Raw genomic sequence first — 19,556 nt, 5'->3', positions numbered from 1 at the left:
TCTCACTGTGAGAAGCAGTGTCTTGGGAGTCTGAAGAAACTGTGCTGCTCTTTAGGTTTCACAAAGAAATTGCCTTCAATATGTAATGTAGAGTTTTCCAATCTTCCACTAGATTTCCCATTCTCTATCTTTCCTTCTATGTTCATGAGTTTTCTTCTCTCAGTTTGGTCATTGTCTTTAGCCAGTTTTCCCAGATCAAACAACAGCTACCAGCCACACAAGGACTAACATAAGGATGAGGATTAATGTACTAACACATGAGTAGCAGTTCCATGCAAAATCACAGGGGAACTTAGTTGAACTTCGAGGGGATACTACATTGCCCTTAATGAAGATCTGACATTTGACATCTGACTCTAACCAACAGGGTGAAGAATAAAGCTGTACTTTTAACTCAAACGCTAACTACTTTTAATTGGGGAGAGCGTCACCAATGCACTTATGCACTGCCAACCATGAATGACTGTGGCATCACTTTGGAAGGGCTCATAAAAAAATGTTCAGCGTATCACTGGGAGACTGCAGGTTCGAATCTCAGCAGGGGAAACCTGTAGAAATGCTTGGCTCTCTCTCGGAAGAGCATTAGAAGATAAGATAAACCAGATCGGTTGGGTCTTCTCTCAGCACATGGCCTCCATTCACTGTCAGATTCCAGCCTGACACAGAGGGCACGTTGGCTGCCCTCTATGCTCCAATTCTCTACACGAGACTGCACTGCTTCTGAGTTATGAGCTGCGAAGGATTCCCAATTTAGACAGATTATTCAAAAGAAACCTGAAAATGCTGCTGACCTTGCCGAGGAGGTCCCTAAGACAGAGCACTTCTTTCTGCAGGTCTCCGGTCTGAGCCACTAGCTCTGTGCATATGGCCTGAGCCTCCTCCTTTGGATCCCAAGTCAGAACAAGCTGCCAGACAAATAAACTTTGAAAAATCCATTAAACAGGAAAACTGTCAATACATTTTTTCTTTTTTAAAACATTTTGGTTTGGAATTGTAGCAATTTATATAGTAATTTATTTTACAGAATAGATGGTAAGGCTGAAAGTGGAGTGAAGTTTATGAAAATACTCTAAATAGGATAAACTATAGAATGTAATTTAACTCAAGTAGAAAATCTGTTTCAGTATTAATCCCTGTGAAAGCACTGCTTGACAATGAAGGAAACTACATAAACAATCAAATTTCAACAGAATTCTGCTATTTTTCTGAAGAGAATGCTTGTAGAAATTCATAAAAACATCAGTACTGCATCTTTACTGAAAGGCAAAGTGGGTCAGGTATTTTTTATTCAGTATTTTGATTTGATCTTAGAATAAACCTTCAAACCAAACTCCAGGTAATTTTATGCTCCTGTTTTCTGCTATGAATAAGAAAGTTTTTGACTGCATTACTTAAACTATACAATGGGCTTGGAAATTAGTCATTATAGAGGAAGTGGATGTTTGAAGGGAGTTTTAAGTGCACCCGAACCTGTGAGGTGCTGCGGGGGAACCTGCGGATGACATCCTGCACCGTCTCAGTTAGGTAACAACACTGCTGCCGCAGGCTGATCAGAAATTTGTACAGCTCTTCACTCCTGCAAAACAAAAACACAGTAGCAAAACCTGCAATCATTACAATACACGATGAGACCGTAAACAAGGAGGGGACAGAATGGGCACAGAAATGACAATTTAACAAGCACAAAATCATTACAACAATATCAACCAGCATTAGGCACTAATCTTGTAATCTATGCAAATACTTTCCCAATGATGTGTAGCATTGTTTGGTGTTAGAATTCTTGAAGCACTTCTTCCATCACTTAGCATGTCAAACCCTGTAATGCCTGACAGCTCTATCTTAAAAGAAAATCTCTCCAAGCAGCCGTTTTCTTCTCCTAACAGTCTGTCAGAGGCTGTGGTAAACACTGTCAGGAGTGTCTATGTCTCTGGAGTTACTATCTCTGCCAGAATGAGGAGATGGCTCATAGTGTTGCTTTGTTAGTTTTTCTTTGACCAGATGAGAGATAGGCTTGTGCTGGATGACTAAGTGGCTAGTTAAGAGCCACTGTGCCAACACACACACACACACCACAAGCAGATCCATCATCTTATAGTCAGACAACAATCCAAAAATCCAGCAATGTCAATCAAAAATCATAGCAATGCAATTTATCAAGTAAATGTTTTTGGTCTGGCATCTTTTACAGATTTTTTACCTATTCTTAATAATTTCTTAAAATTAATTGCAGAATTAAATATTCTAAATTACTTATGGGAAAATGACATGTGCAGTCATGTATTATACAAACTTAAAATGAAAAAGTACGTGTTCTTGCATTAGCAGGGAAAATTCTGGATTTGGATTTCTGTGTAACCCGACATGCCTTTAGTGTGTGTTTATAGACTACCTATCAGGACAGGATTAAATGTGGAATTTACTGGATGACCTCATGCCCTCAGGGAAGCCCCTTAGCTCTGAATAAAGAAAATCACAGATTGATTAGCTTCGTTAAGGTAAGACATGGCATATGAGCAAACTGCTCAGAATCATCCGTCAAAACATGAGCATGGAGAAACCGCACTTACTCATTCCTCACTTCACAAATCATTATTAGTGCTTAAACCATTAAGACAGGTTTGTCTGGAGACCTTGTGAACACTGTGGGTCATCCTACTTCAAACAATGGAAATCTTAAAAGGTGGAAGTAAAGTCTGTGAGTACATTTTCCTTTTGGTCTGAAGAGAGACATTGAGCGTCAGGTTTTTTTTTTCCAGACTAAATGCAGCGAGTTCACAAGACAATAACAATCATACATTTTAAACTAGACCAAAAGTTAGTGGTGGGTTCTGTAAATGTGTGAACACAATAGATAGCCCTTTAATAACTAACATGGACACCTTACAGCTCAAGGGTACCCAGCTCAATCCTGAGTTTAGGATTACTGTCTGTGTAGTAAAGATGAATTCCTGAAATATATATACTTAAAACTTAATGTAGCAGAATTGAAATAGAAGTGTGACTAAGACTACAGCACACATGTAAAAGAAACTACGATCCCTCTGACCAGGCCATCTTCTTCTAATGCTCTATGGTCCAGTTAAGGTTGCTCAGGTGCTCATTGTACCTGCATTTGTTGGTGGACAGGGGTTAGCATGGGTACGGATCTGCTGTGTGTTCGGACACCTTCCTATCATAGGCAGCACGAACTGTTTTGTGCTACAGTACCTATATTCTGTGGGATCGGACCAGACTGGCTAGTCTTTACTCCCCGTGTGTATAAATTAACCTTGGAAGGCTATGACTGTGTTGTCTTGACTAGTTATCTTTTATACTTTCTCGAGCAGATCAACCACAGAATTAAAACCACTATAGTGTGGTTATGTGTGTGTAAGTATACTCATGACCATCTCTTAACAAGAGTACACAAGCTGGGATCTTACCCGCTGTCTATGTTGTCAAGCTGGTTCAAGGTGTCCAGATCAATTCTGTCCATGTGAATCTCCTGAACTGCATTAAGAATCTTCGTTTGGTCTTCAGGGTCTGTTACTCCAATCTGCGCAGATGCATTAGGACACCGGGATTAGTCCTTTTTCGTCACAAATGTGGTTTGAGAGCGATCAAAAATATGATCAATCAAGCTAGATTACTGGGATCTCTTTTACTAACAGCATCATGACTAGCAGATCATTCTCTACTCTCAGAACAGTTAAATGTGTCTGTTTATATTTCAATACAAAACCAGGGGGTAGAGCTACTGAACATTTTTGAAAAGCACAACTTTAGAAGAACAAATGATTATATACTGGTCCCCCCAACCAGTCAAGGAGCCCTCATAACAGGAGGTCAGGTCACAGCAACCTCCAAACCCACTGAGCCATTGGATCTTAGGGCAATTCACAACATGCATTATTATATGGCATGAGCTATTTTGCCAACTAGTATTAAATGTATTAGCAATGAGCTATTTATCTTCTGTACCTTCTGCATGCTTTTATTTAGTATCTGTTATTCGTTGTAAGGTTTGAAGTTACCTTTTCTAATTCCTCCTTTTCCATGGTCAACAAGTGGCTCCATGTGATGTCATTTTCCTGAACAACATGTACAGAAATAAGAAAGTCTTTTAGAATAAACCACATACCAACATACCTCTATATGTTTATGTATCATGATTTTGCCTGATCCAAGTGTAAAACAGGGTAAACAATTCTGAACTAATTAAGACTTCTGGCATGATAATATGAAATTTTCCTCACCATCATGATATCAGACAGTTGCTCCAGATTCAGTCCATGCAGTAGCAGTTCAATATCACACAGTTTAGCAGAACTGCAGGCAAACCAAATTTTTGTGTATCCACATTACAATATTATAGCGCACCAGTTTTTTTCACCACTAGAGGGCATGCTAGCTACAGTCTAAAAGAATGTACCTCTCCTTTGAGACAGAAACAGTTCCAGGGTTCTGGTTGTGACATTCAGCTTTGGAGGGCAGCATACCATTAACCATGGAGTCTCTTGGAGAGTTGAGAATCCTGCAGATCTGTTGAAACTTTGGTTGAATATCAAAACAGTAATTCAGAACAGTAACAAACATCCTCATAACTAATAACAGGGGGTCATAAAGAAAAGGCATGCTTTTAAAAATATTGTTGCAGTGGCACAAACACGATCAAAACCATCAAACTTGTTGAGTTCTTTATAGCTGGTTTGACTGGGCACTTGAAATGAAGGAGTTTCATCCATGGCACAAAAACAAGTAGGTCAACAAGTAGCTTTTAAATCGAATAACAAACGGTCAAACATATGAAGCTCCATGCATTAAAAATAAATAAATATGTAAATGAATACAGATAAATGTACTGAACAGATTTAAATAAAGAGCTAAAAGCATGTTTGAGAATGAATCCCAACGCACATCCTCTAACTCCACATTAACAACGGCTTCATACAATGTTGTATATCTGTGATGATTCTTTAAACATGAAACGTACAAAACAGCAAAGTTTTTATTTGTCCTTCAGTGGATAATGGCTACTAATGGGTAATGTCAGAGGTCATAGGTCACATACCTGCAGGTTTTTGTTTGATCTGGCCAGGTCAGCTGCTGTAACACCTGCCTTGTTCTTAATGGACTTGTCAGCTCCGAGCTGTAGTAGTTTTAGAACAGCGGCTTCTTGCCCGTACAATACAGCCATCATGAGTGCCTAATTTTACCAGAGAGTCCCATTAATTATTCCTGCAAACCACACAAGCTTGGCCTTATTTTTCTAAAGAAGGGTGCTGGTCAAGTGTGACAGCACTTAGACCTGCTGGCAGACACGAGGCATATTGTGTTTAATCAGTCCATATACCAACGTCATTTACTTTAGAGGCAAGAATTCAAAAGTCGATTAGGAACCATGACCGAAGTGTAAGGGTACCGTGTGGCCGCTAACATCCTGATAGTTCAGCTCTGCTCCATGGGACACCAGTAGATTGATCACCTGAGTGTAACCGTCCCTAGAGGCCAGCATGAGGCACGTCATGTGATTCCTGGGCAAAAGGAAAACTGGTGCAAATGAAACTGAAAAGTCTTTTGCTGAGTTTCACTATAGAAAGGTAGTTCATGGGTTAAGTCCAAGTCCAATCAGGTACAATTTAACACCAAGTTAAACTATAAACTAGTGACAAATAATCTGACCTGTGAAAAGTGCTGCACTGACAGAAAAGGTTAACTGGGTGAGACCGTTTAGAATAATTTTAGTCAAATATTTGACATACTCGGACACAAAATGCCTAGAATCTAGCTGAAACATTTCACTGTATTGTTGGACGTTAGTGCTGAAGCTACGTTTTGCCCAAACTAAGAAAAACATTAAACTGATGAACGTAGATGAAGTGTAAGAAAGCGTCATTGTCTCATCTTGGTTCACCTGACACCTTAAATTCCATCATGGGGAAAGATATCGGCTTGTGATGTGTGAATGTGACTCATATTTACGGAACTTCAATGGAAAGCAGAAGCTCTTGTCAAACATTACACAGCATGGTGAGGGCTGTGTGTGATTATACCGCAAGTCTTTGGGAAAAATCTTGAGCCATTTATCACACTACCTGACATTTCCCAGAGATCAGGCATCCAAACTTTAACACTACAACGTCACGTACAGGTGAGGAAGGGCATATTAATTGCTCAACATGACACTATCTACACAAATATTCTTGTGACAAACTGTGCGATGGCTTACATACCCCTTTTCCCAAGGTAGCAAAACAATGATCAGGAAGTTTAAATCAATTCAGCAGGTTTGTTAAATCAGATCATTCAAACCCTTCAAATACACTTCTGCCATTTTTTGGGGGAGGGTAATAGTAAATATGTTACAGTTACTGGGGACAGTAAAAGACATCATTATGTAGCAAAGAAAAATAAGTATTTATTATTTATTTATTTACTTCGAATTTTTAATAAAAAATTCATTTGCTAATAATATTTGTTCAATGATCACTACGGAAACAGTTTAAGAATGAAAACCATAAAAAGTTGATATCGGTGTTATTTAGTTTCAACATGAAGTCAGTATTGTTCTGTTCTGTACTGTTCACTCATGAAAACCTGAGTTCAAAACTGCAATTGCACTCCTACAGCTATCATAGCAATTGTAGTCCTGAGCCAAAAAATTCTTTGAGAGAATGAACTCAAATTACTTCCCTAAAATTCAACATTAATTAAAATCCACAGCATGGGTTAGGAAAGTTCAGGAAGCTGGTGGAACATTAGTAAGGACATGACTTCTAAAGCAGTAAAATAGGGAAGTAATAAATTCTGCTTCGGACAACCAGGTTCAAACTGGAACATTAGATAAGGGCTGTCTACAAGGGACTAACTTGAACACATCCGATTATCATACGTATTATAGGGCTGCTGAAAAATCTCCTCATAAATATAATTAATGCTTAAAGGCTGCTTAGAACAATGTCCTTTTTTTTTATAAACCTTTATTGTTCTTGCTATGCTTGGAGAAAAAAATGTCTAAATTTGACTATTTTATTATACAACAGTTAGTTCTGGTATTTAGGTGTTTTTCACACTGGGCACTTTTGCTGTGGTCTGAATCAGAGTGCGATTGTTCTCAGCACACCACAACTCCATTGCATTTGCATTCATCTTGCGTTATCAAAACGCACTAGAGCGTGATGACTCACCTTTATTTAATGCTATTACATGTAGTAAAGCACCTCACCCCTTCTGTGTTTCCCAATATTCATTCCCCTGCTCCTCATGTGGTACATGTGTTGCAGAAACCAATGAGCTAATGTGCAGGTTACTTTACTATCTGAAGAAGTGCAGACTCGAGAACAAGTTGTGTTCATATTCATGGAAAGGAATGTTTTAAAAATATTCATGTTCAAGGCCAAAATATCATTACAAAGTAATAAGTTAACTGCACAGCCCATTTCAGGGTCATTAAAGGGCAAGTAGAACAGCTTGTGAAAAGTTGGGAAAAGTAGTAAAAGGTGCACTAGGGTTAACTCTCCTCAATAGAAGTGTCAAGGAGCAATGTGAGGGTGCTCGAATTTCACACACTTCCAAAAAAGCCTACTGAATATGAAATGTAGAAAACAAATTGCCCTAGATGTAACTGGAACCATTGCAATCAATCATTACGCACTTTTTGAACAATAGCAACCTCGATATGCAAAATCCCACCTCATTTTTTATTGTTATCTCCTTTGATGGAGCAACATTCAAAAATATTCAATACTACACAAAGCTTATGTTTGAGACCAACCCCCACAATCCCCAAGTTACACATTATGTGCCCTTCTGATTTCCACCATGGATGATAAAAAAATCCTACAGGAAATTCTAAAGACATGCAAGATGTCAATAATAATGGTTTTATTTAACAAACCCACTTTTGGCATGTAGCTGTCAAATACCAGTCAAGTGCAATCTTCAAAAGACTGAGAAGAAGGGCAGTGCTTCACAACCGTCATCACACAGCCATTTCCCTCTGCTTCTTGTTACCACTTTTCAAATATTTTGTCTGGACAGGATACAACCACTTTCATAGCAGTCAACACAGCAAAGTGCTTGTTGATACTGGGTCATGTGCACTGGTGTGCTTGGGCTGCAGATGATGTGCAGCTGGGGGTTGGTGGAACAGCTACCTAGTGCCTGTGGGTGCAGTACAAGTGCACAAGCTCCATCCTGAATCCTACAATAAGCATCAAACGCTGTTTCCGTCCAAATGTTTCCGAAGATTCAGCAAATCGTTGTGAGTTTCAATGGCAGATTGGTATGTGAATAAACTGCAGAAAATGCAATAAGATTACATGTAATGACAGCCAAATACAAACAGTGTCGGGTGATGAATAAAGCCAAACCGAATGGCTTAAAACAGTTGAACATACTGGAAAATCTAAGAAGCCACACGTATTAGCCAGCAATTTGTCTTGACAAGTTCTGTCTATTGTATGGTATTTACATAACTCCAGATCAAAATTTTCAACATAGCTCCAGCTCTCTATGCAGAACAGATGATCCTTACTGCCCACGTATTCACAAACAATATGTGCTTTAAAGTTCTCTCTTATTAATCGTTTTCTCTTGTGTCTCACATTCATTTTCACATGGAATGTGCTTAGTTTTAATAGGATTTTATCTGGACCGTATTCTTGTCCTTGACGAACTTGAATGAGGATATATATTTTAGATGGAGGACACAAACCACTACTGTAAGTCATTCTGACTTGGGAAATCTTTCAAACGCTGTAACTGTAAATAGAAAACGTAAATGTTTGAAAATTATGCTGAAGAATTATTAGTGAATGAAGGAGAACTTTTGAGAATGAAGAGAACATTGTGTTGGTTCGAGGTTGGCTCTGTGGAAAATAAGAATTTAGAAAACATTATGCCATAACTTTCTTGAATACCCGATGCTATAATACTAAGCACTTTTACCACACTACAGAAAGCTGACCACTGCTTGTGGCTATATCCAAATTGCATTCTGTCCTAATCTGCACTGTCAAAACTGTTCACCACCAGAAGATAATAGAGGTTAGTAACAAGATTAAATAAAATGCCTGGTTAACAAACACTCATAGATTGAGTGAAATCCAAAATGTTGCGAGTAAGATCCAGCATGCACCGGGGCATTGTTTACTTAAACAATAATGTATCTGTATTTGTATTTACCTTAATATAAAATTTTAAGTTTTAAAATCGATTAATCCAAATTGATCTTAAATGACCCTTTGGATAAATATATTCATATTTAAAGATATATTGTTATGAAAGCATTTCATCCATGCACATATGCACTGGGTGTGAGGGCCTTTCATTGACAAACCTTAACCTCATTAATAAAGAAGGAATTTTTTCTTTTTTTTTTCTTAAATAAATGTGATTTTTCCATTAAAAAAACTTCTTGGAGAATTCAAAACATTCAGATATTCCTATTCATGCAAGTGCAATTGATCCCCACCAGATATGACAATATAACCACCCACTACAAACACACACACACACACACACACACACATTACCTGCTGTAGACATTGGGGTCAGCATTGCGACTCAGCAGCAGACCAACACACTTGCTGATGTTCTCTTCGGTGGCAGAAATTGCAGTGCAAGCTGCCATTAGCACAGTATAATGGTCTGAGTGCAAACAAAAAAAGAGAGAGTGAGGTAAAACAAGCTCAAGATTACAGTGTACTTAAAGTTCTTTCGATAGTACAGTTGAGGTTACACTAGAAAAATTTTGCAAGAACACTGAATATGATATCGTGAAGCAACAGCAACCACAGAGCTCCATAAACAATAACTAACATTTTGAATTAAGTGTGAAATCCACTTGAAAGCACTATTCCAAAGGCCCAATAGTGTACACAACTGTCTGCGAAAGCAGTGTGTACACACAATCATATGGCAGATGTACTCGGTATGATTAGAGGCAGGTTTAGGCTACATGAGTAAGTCTGGTTGAGGGGAGGATGTAGACTCAGAATGGTTGTGTCTGCAGTGGAGCAGGAAAATAAATAAAGCACCAGTGTTGGGCCAGCGCAATGACGCCAGCACCACGCTCTGTGTACTGGCATTATCCATCACTGCTGCATTCTGCTGCATTCTTCTCTCTAAGCAGAACACAAGCTACGGAGCAGCGGCTCGTTTCACATTTAATTATTTCCTTCCAAAGCCCCCAAACACACAGACTTTTATATACACACAGAGACTGGACTTGCGGAAATGTCTAAATTACTTCACTCATTCTTCCCACCAGCATGTAAACTGAACACACATCAGCAGATTAATTGGATGTTTTCACTAACCCTGTTTTTGCGTCACAACTATTAAATAAAGGCAGATGAAGCAAGCTGAATACGACCTGGGCTAAAATGAAAGGAACACACAAACCTCAATCTAAAATAATACCAAAAGCATCAGAAGTAGCTATAGAGTTAAATGTCATTCACACACTTCAAAACTTAAAAATACCGTTTGCTTATTCTGAGTCATAAAGCGGCATAACTCACTCCATCCTATGCTTTGTGCACAGGGATAATGTCATGCTGGAACAGGTTTTGAAAACCTTAATACAGTACAACAGTATACAAAGAAGACCAACATACAGTACGAGTGTGATTGTCAGGTGTCCACAAACTTTAGGCCATACAGTGTATATAGACCATGTGAACCACGGATCAACGTAAAGCTCATGAGCGCCTTCTCCAGAGCCATATCAGTCTCCTCATCTACATCACTTGTATTGGATTCTCTGGGGCTATTCCAGCCAGAGAGTGATATTTTGGTCATAATTTCATTCCAGCTCTCAGAGTTGTGCCTGTTCTTTTTCTCCAAGGAATCAGCACAATTTACCACTACCAACTCTTACAGGATTTTTGTGTTTGTTTTTACATTTACAGCATTTGGCAGACGCCCTTATCCAGAGTGACGTACATGAGTGCTTAAATCTCTAACATTGAATACATTAATGCAGGTTCACTAGGTTACATACTTAAGATACCATGAGTTTAAAACATTTGTTCAAAGTTACAATGAAAAAGTGTCAGTTTTTTTTTTTTTTAATGCAAAAGATAAGGAAAGAAGTGCTAGTTGAAGTGTTTCCTGAATAAGCAGGTCTTCAATCGCCACTTGAAAATAGCCAGTGACTCAGCTGTCCGGACCTCTAGGGGAAGTTCATTCCACCACCTTGGTGCCAGAACAGAGAAGAGTCTTGTAGTATACTTGCTTCTTACCCTGAGAGATGGTGGAACCAGTCGAGCAGTGCTGGTAGATTGGAGGTCGCGGGGTGCAGTGCGAGGAATGATGAGGGCTTTGAGGTAAGAGGGAGCTGGTCCATTTTTGGCTTTGTAGGCCAGCATCAGTGTTTTGAATCGGATGCGTGCAGCTACCGGAAGCCAGTGGAGGGATCGCAGCAGGGGGGTGGTATGCGAGAACTTTGGCAGGTTGAAAACAAGCCAGGCAGCTGCATTTTGGATCATTTGCAGAGGATGGATTGCGTTCATAGGTAGACCTGCCAGCAGTGCATTGCAGTAATCCAGTCTAGAAATGACAAGAGACTGAACAAGTACCTGAGCTCTGTGTGGACAAAAATGGCCGAATCATTCTAATGTTGTAGAGAAGAAACCGACATGAGTAAGTCACATTAGCAACATGAGAGGACGCCAGTGGAGAGGGACGCCAGTGGAGAGTCTGCGTGGAACGCCTGTGGGACGCCAGTGGAGAGTCTGCGTGGAGCAGATGTCACTCTCCTCCATGTTACCTGAAATGAGCGTCCTTCCAGGTAGGAAGCAAACCATTTCCAAGCTGATCTGCAAATCCCAAGACTCTTGAGGGTGGATAAGAGAGTCTTGTGGTTGACCGTATCAAACGCTGCTGAAAGGTCAAGGAGGATAAGGATGGATGACAGTTTGGCTGATCTAGCAGCATGTAGTTTCCCAGAGACATCCAAAAGGGCTGTCTCTGTAGAGTGAGCTGCTTTAAAGCCAGACTGGTTGGGGTCTTGGAGGTTGTTCTGTGAGAGATAGACAGACAGTTGATTATAGACAATGCGTTCAAGAACTTTTGAAAGAAATGAGAGAAGTGATACCGGTTTGTAGTTACTGATGTCTGATGGATCCAGAGCAGGTTTCTTTAGGATGGGAATAACCCTTGCTCTCTTGAAAGTAGTTGGTACCTGACCAGACGCTATGGATGATAGTGGAAATGAAGGGCAAAAGGTCTTGCGAGATGGTCTGGAGCATAGTGGTAGGGAGTGGATCCAGTGGGCAGGTGGTAGGATTGCAGGACTGGATGAGTTGTAAAATCTCTTCTGCTGCCACAGTTGAGAAATGTGACAACGAAGGTGTAGGGGAATGCATACTCTGAGATGTAAGTGCAATCGGGGCTGAAGTGAAGGTCCGGCAGATTTCCTCAATCTTCTCCTGGTAGAAAGAAGCAAAGTCTTCTGCAGTCAGGGAGGATGAAGAAGGTGGAGCCGGGGGGTTGAGCAGAGAAGACATGATATTTTGGAATTTCCGAGGGTCATGTGAGGAAGCTTCAAGCTTTTCCTTGTAGAAGGAAGTCTTGGCAGAAGTCACATCTGAGGAGAACTTGACAAGAGGTGTTCGGTAAAAATCAAGATCTGCATCAAGTTGTGATTTCTTCCACTTTCTCTCTGAAGATCTTAGCTCTCTTCGATTGTTGCGCAGCATATCTGAAAGCCAAGGAGCAGAACAAGAAGTTTTCTTGGGTTTAGTGAACATAGGGCAGAGGAAGTCCATAGTTGAGGAAAGAGATGAGAAGAAAGTATCTGTGGCTGAGTCCAAGGGTAGTGAGGAAAAAGACTCAGGATCAGGAAGGGAAGAAAGAGTGCCAGAAGCTACAGATGAAGGGGAGACAGAGTGAAGGTTGTGGCGGGTAAGAGCGAGGGGGTGAGAGGTAGTTTTAGGTAGGATAGGCAGAGTGATGGATGAAGGATACCAGGTGATGATCAGAGACGTGTAGAGGGGTAGCAGTCACGTCTGTAGCTGGAGAAGGACGGGTGAAAACCAGGTCCAGGACATTGCCTCCTTTGTGTGTGGGGATGTAGCTGTTGAGTGTGAGGGAGAATGAGTCGAGAAGAGACAGGAGGGAAGAAGAATGTAGCTTGTCAGAGGGGAGGTTGAAGTCACCAAGCACTGTCAGGGGGGAGCTATCGGAAGGGAAAGCACTAAGCAGTGAGTCCATTTCTTCCAGGAAGTCTCCTAGGGGACCAGGAGGGCGGTAGACAACAATGATAACAAGGTTGATTGGAGAGGTAACTGAAATGGCATGGAATTCAAAAAAGAGATGGTTAAATGAGAGAAGAGGAGAGGTGTAAAGCACCATTTCTTTGACAACAATAAACCTGTACCACCACCCCTGCCTGTTTCTCGTGGTGAGTGAGAAAAAGCAGAGGCAGAGGATAAAGCAGCTAGTGTAGCAGTGTTCTGTGGGGATATCCAGGTCTCTGTTAGAGCAAGGAAATCAAAGGAGTAATGGGAAGTTAAAGCAGAGATAAAATCGGCTTTCTTTACAGCAGACTGACAATTCCAGAGCCCACCTACCACCACTGTTTGAGACTTACACAACAGAGGAGGGTTGATGAGGTTACTGGGATTGTGACCTCTGCTCTGTGGATGAGAGCGTCTGCAAGAGTAGGTCTTGAGTACAGAGATAGGTTTAAGGCACATATTTGTAGTCAAACAAGTGTGAGAATTAAGGTATGGTAAAATATATCAAACAGTACTAGACACTAATGTTAGAAAGAGATTCTGACAAACCGCTACAGACACTAGCGTCTGAAGCGGAGAACCTTCAATGTAAATAGGCACGCCCTGCCCCCAATTCACACCTTAAGGGAGACTGAAACTACTCCTGATTAATCAGCTGGGAGAACAACAAAGAGCAACACTATAAAATCAACAATGGTATAGAATATAACACAATTCAAATCGCACTACTCTAGAACAAAGTGAGTTAAGCAGATAGTATACAAAAGACAAGAACCTACTTTACCAGAAGACAATATAATCAAATGTAGAGAGTTAAAGCACACAAAGTTTGTTGACAGGATCACAACAATATCTCTGATATTCTCCAAATCAGTCAAGATAACAGGCCTGTGATGAAAGCATATATCTGTGATGATATTTTCATCTGTGATGAAAGCATATATAATCTTAAGCACCATGTCAACATCAAAATCCTGTTCTTCTTGGAAGAGAAACCTGTTCAGTGTTAATTGTTAAGGATCTTGCTCTTTAAAGTGTTGGATGTTCCAAATTTCTGGGTACGGCTCAATTTGGTAGCTTCAGAGTTAAACAGAACACAACAAGGTGATTTCTTTTATATGCACAAAAGAGTGTGCGATCCCCAAATCACTTTGACATCAGATCTAGAATTAAGTAATATTTCTACAGAGCAGAGAAGACTTTGGGAAATTTGGGAAATCCCCACTGTTTCTATACTCATGGTGTCAGCAATATTGTAGGTTTTACAGAATTAGACACTCATGAAGACTCTGTTTGTACATTTACTAAAACAATTGATTATGCATGCTAAAATTGTGCAAAATGCAGGGATGTGGTAGCCTAGTGGTTAAAGTGTTGGGCTACCAATCAGAAGGTTGTGAGTTCGATTCCTACGTCCAACAAGCTGTCACTGCTGGGCCCCTGAGCAAGGCCCTTAACTTAACTGAGCAATTACCTGAACTTAAATAAAACTTAATGGACTTAAATAAACTTAACCTTAATCTGAACCCTTAACTGAGCAATTGCTCAGTTCTATAAAAATGTAAGTCGCTCTGGATAAGGGCGTCTGCTGAATTCTGTAAATGTAAAATTCATATCTCTAGAACCTTTAGTTCTTATTGACTAAAATTTTACACTTTTTAAAACTACATTTCGGTCAATTTTTCCAATTGCAGCAATATTGTCTTTTTTTTGTCTTGTAATTTAGTGCTTATTTGTAATTGAAAACTAGTGGCAAGATACAAGCAAAATGTTTAGTCAGTATATGGCATAGACAATTTTATAGAACTTTTCTATTTCATTATTTATTTTTAATATTTATTTTTCAATACCATTGTAACTAAAATAAGAGGCAACAGATGGTGTCCACAATGTAGTTACTTTGATCAGAAACATCTGTAATAGTCTAGCAAGAATCAAGTGTCTGAATACAATACGGCTCTATGAGCATCTAAAATGAGTGATTTAAAAAAAAAAATACATTATGAAGGGGAAACAAGACAGCTGTAGAATGAGACTACCTGAGAAGTTCACACACACTGGCCAGAAATAATTTCAAGAGCTACATTGCTTTGTTAGATTATTCAAAAAGAATCAATTCAAAGCAATTAGACAGTGAAGAAAAATTCATTTGTTCAAAATAATTTCTAACATTTTTTCTTATTAATTTCTTATATTGAAAACTGACAGCCAGATCACTACAATGTTTATGTACTTCACGACAACCGGCTCTGGTCGAGTTGGTAAGTCATTGCAGACTTGTATAAGCATTTAGTGTGTGGTTTAGGACACATCCACAGTGAAAAAACCCCCCAGAATGCTGACGTTTTAAAGTGTGTTACTGTTAAGACCATAGCATTACTATCACAAGAAAAACATAAGATCACACTGCATGGCATTCACACTGAGGAAAATAAACGTCATGTCATATTTGGTACAACAAACTAAATTTAAAATAACAAAAACCTATTTCTAGATATTGTATTTATTTCTAACTTAACATTTTCTGGTTCCATGTAAAGACAATTTTGCTGTTTTTCTATAAACAAATATCAAAATATTTTGTCAATTGACCAAGACTATTTCTAGATAAAAATAATTAAAAAGATCATGTTTTTTTTAACCTTATACTTTTACTTTAAGCATACTTACATATACTTAACCTTATAGCATTAAAAAAAACAACAACATTTGATTATTAGATTTTTTTAAAGATATTTTCACTTTTAAGGTGCAACTTTAGTTTACCATATCGTGCTTCAGTGCTTTTACACAATCACAGCTCTTCAATTAAAGAGAAAGAGAGAGAAAGAAAGAAATTGAAGAAAATGTGTGTCTTGGGTCTATGATTTAGCTACTGCAACAGTAGTGAGAGCGGATGCTTGAAAATATCTAATACAAAGAAATGATGACAAACCAAACAAATACACACTTCTTGTGTTTTTAGAGCACTCTTTGTGCACAAGGACATTGTCATGCTGGGACATGTTTGGATCTCTCAACTCCAGTGAAGGAAAACAGCAAAGCTACCATTCTATAGTATTGTGTGGTTTAAAGACTGTCTCAACAGTTTATATATTATACACACTACCATATGTAGTATGTGCACTAACGATGGAAAAAAACGTATTAGATGCATCTCAACTTGCACTTTATGCACTATTTTGTAGAATAGTGTGATCAGTGTGTTAAAATTTCCGATAAGAAGTACATCCGTGATAACGGTCTGCTTCATCTCCTTGGAACATAAACTAATCTGGCTTTAATGGTTTAGTTTCATTGCAAAACAATTTCCACAAGCTAAGATGAATTAAAAATGGATTAGCCGGAGTAACTGCCTCATATTCTGAAGTTTTAGGCACTTATTTATAGTTCAAATGTATCTGATCAACAATACGTACATAGTGATACTATGTTCTGAATCTTCGAGTGTAATGTTTGTTAACTGCACTGATTTTACACTGGATTTCACATCAATATGACATTAAACATTGATGGAAAAAAGATCATGTCTCTAGTTTTTCCCCTGTTGTCAGGAACCAACCAACAATTAAGCCTAGAAATGCAAAGAACATCAGAAATACTTTATTTTAGATGTCATTTTAGAGTCTTTACTAGCATTACTGCTTTGTATCCTTTTATTTTACCTCTGCTGAAGTTAGCACAGGCTCCACGGTCCAGCAGCATCTCGGCCATCTCACAGTGACCAACATGGACAGCACACATGAGAGGAGACCAGTCAAAGCCCAGACGTGTCTCCACGTCCAAACCTACACACAAAAACATCTCAGACATTACTGGCGTTCAGGAAAGCAACATGTACAACACAATGTTCTCGTCTTATATTAAGCTAAGTGAGCTAGCAATGCTACATCCCGTTGTCTAGCAACTGTCGCACGAGATCGACGTCCCCCGCTGTAATGGCCCTTTTCAGGACGGTCACTTCGTCCTCAGGCGGCAATGTCGCCTTAGACACCTGCAAAAACACAATTTTAAACAATGTCCGTTACATGAACTGAATATTCACACAAATCTGGGTGACTCAGACAACTACAGAGTGTCTAGGAACAGGGAACCGAATGATTAGCTAGTTCTAGCTAACTAGCTATTGCTCGTAAGCCAAGTTTGTTAGTTTATTTGTTTATTTATTTGTTTTTATTTTTTACCTCAGGCTCTAGTGTCTTGGTGCAACTGGTATATCCGATATCCCATTCGTCACTACTTGCACCACATTCGTCTCCCGCAGGAAAGGCGAAGTCAATGTTCATTTGATTCATTATTAAGCTCGTTTACAATATTATCTTGAACTCATATTCTTCACAAGTACGTCTTGTGTCACTGGCTATAAGCGCCCCATGCGGCCAAAGTATGAACTACGTTAAAAAAAAACGCATGCTAGGGGTAAACTTTTATTCCAGTAATAAGCTGAACACATTAGGTCCAAATAAATGGCTTTTGTGAAAACCCTAAGCTGTTTACTAATCAAATAAAATGATGGAAGTGTGTAGAACTATTTTAAATATAAAAAAATATGTTTTTACTTTATACAATTACATTGGTTGCACTTTATATTTTATTTAAAATGTATTATAAACACAATTTTAATAACAACATGATGCTCTGAATGCATAGGGTATTGGCAACAGCTTGATTCTGCTTGATTCAAGTTGGATTGGCCTGTGTTTCATATAGTTTCATGTACATTCATGCTTTCTGTCCACATGGGTTTCTTGCAGGCTTGCTGATTTGCACCTATCTAACAAAAGCATGCTCATAGGAATTCCTCATAGGAATATGCATATATGGGATATGCCCATTGTAGATCTACTGTGACCCTAACAAGGATGCAGTGGTTACTGAGAATAAATGATTTAATGATTAAATATGTATACACGTTTGAACCAGGCTAAATATAAGTGAATCAGGCTAAGCGTAAGTGTCACCGATTAACCTGTTTCTACTAAAGAAAAGTATATATATGTAATCATTGATCACACCATTAACCCTTGCACATGTTTTGTGACACCAATCCCTGGTCCATTTATTTAACTTCCTAGTTCTTTCCTTTATCTTTCCCCCACTTTTTCAGTAATTTTGAATCTTCTCTTTGGATTAGGCTTTGTTCCCACTACTGTAAGTTGTAAGTTATTACAAGTTTTGCATATTTTGATCATTATATGGTAGCCAATAACAGGCTTTATGATTGGAAATTTTATTATTTCAATAGAATGTCATTTTTGTTTGACTAGGAACTCTAGCCAGATATTTTGGCAGAAATGTGTTGACAGTGAAAATGCTGTATTACGTTACATCCATATAGTATGAGAATCTCAAATGGTTCTTCTGTTGTAGGGTTCTGCATAGAGCTGTTAAGGGTTCTGCCAGAGGAACAAAAGCATTTTGCCCCAGTTTTTTAAAACTATTTGATGCATTATTTGAAGTAGGACAATATATATATATATATATATATATATATATATATATATATATATATATATATATATATATATATATATATATATATATATATATTTCACACCTTGAATGCATAGTTTGTTGAATATGTTGTCATAAAGAAAGTATATTGTGGTCAAAATTTGTTCTTAGTAATAAGATAAGATAAGATATAAGATATACCTTTATTCATCCCACATTGGGGAAATTTATCTGTTACAGCAGCAAAATATATAAATGAATAGGGACATAATATAATATACAGTATATACAACACAAATGATATAAAAAGAGTAGTGGTTACACTGAAGGATATATTGCACATAGGTAATTAGTACATACACTAATCTAACGTTAGTGTATGTACACCACCATATGAATATCTACTATGAAGATCTTCTTAATACCTATAAATTTATATGGACCTATTACAATGAGATGCAGAGTTTTTGGAGGTGTTTTGTATATTACCGACCTTTTCATTAAAGCTCTGGATCTGGACTGGATTCCACCCTGACCTCGAAAGATAACAATCAGCTTGTTAATGTTATGTGGTGGCTCGTATTTACATTTAAAACTAAATGACTTTGTTTTCCAGTTCAACTTATTCCTAATCCCATCAATAAATCCATGACCTATGAATATGTACAGGATTTTAAGAATGAAATTGCATATACAAAGTATCCGTGATCCATAATGCTTAAACCACTGAAAATATTTTAATTTAGTGATGTTCCACATGAGAGTGAATGGTATCTATGGTCTAGATGATATAGAGGTATAATGTGTTATCTATAATAACTCACCGCTTTCCCACAATATAATCAGTTCCCCCTCCCCCAGGTTTTTTTTAAC

The 19,556-nt window shown here is 38.5% G+C and overlaps 1 protein-coding gene across 2 annotated transcripts in view; it reads right to left on the bottom strand.

Annotated features, from left to right (window-relative positions):
• Positions 1-17,617, bottom strand: part of asz1 (ankyrin repeat, SAM and basic leucine zipper domain containing 1) — an 18,363-nt gene extending 746 nt beyond the window's left edge. Inside the window, exons 1-12 of one of the 2 annotated variants that reach the window (XM_027162044.2) lie at positions 17,414-17,617; positions 17,124-17,223; positions 16,895-17,017; positions 9,519-9,633; positions 5,405-5,516; positions 5,054-5,188; positions 4,415-4,533; positions 4,239-4,311; positions 4,017-4,073; positions 3,426-3,538; positions 1,471-1,576; positions 792-905 (exon numbers count right to left, since the gene is read on the bottom strand). In XM_027162044.2, the coding sequence (XP_027017845.2) occupies positions 792-905; positions 1,471-1,576; positions 3,426-3,538; positions 4,017-4,073; positions 4,239-4,311; positions 4,415-4,533; positions 5,054-5,188; positions 5,405-5,516; positions 9,519-9,633; positions 16,895-17,017; positions 17,124-17,223; positions 17,414-17,524 (1,278 nt within the window). In that variant the 5' untranslated portion in view covers positions 17,525-17,617. The remainder of the gene's footprint in view (positions 1-791; positions 906-1,470; positions 1,577-3,425; positions 3,539-4,016; positions 4,074-4,238; positions 4,312-4,414; positions 4,534-5,053; positions 5,189-5,404; positions 5,517-9,518; positions 9,634-16,894; positions 17,018-17,123; positions 17,224-17,413) is intronic. The other variant, XM_027162045.2, reaches the window with a different exon arrangement.
• Between the last annotated feature and the right edge of the window lie 1,939 nt (positions 17,618-19,556).

The sequence above is a fragment of the Tachysurus fulvidraco genome, chromosome 13, assembly GCF_022655615.1.
Source record: "Tachysurus fulvidraco isolate hzauxx_2018 chromosome 13, HZAU_PFXX_2.0, whole genome shotgun sequence".
NCBI classification, from domain to species: domain Eukaryota; kingdom Metazoa; phylum Chordata; class Actinopteri; order Siluriformes; family Bagridae; genus Tachysurus; species Tachysurus fulvidraco.
This window is presented reverse-complemented; position numbering and strand designations above follow the sequence as displayed.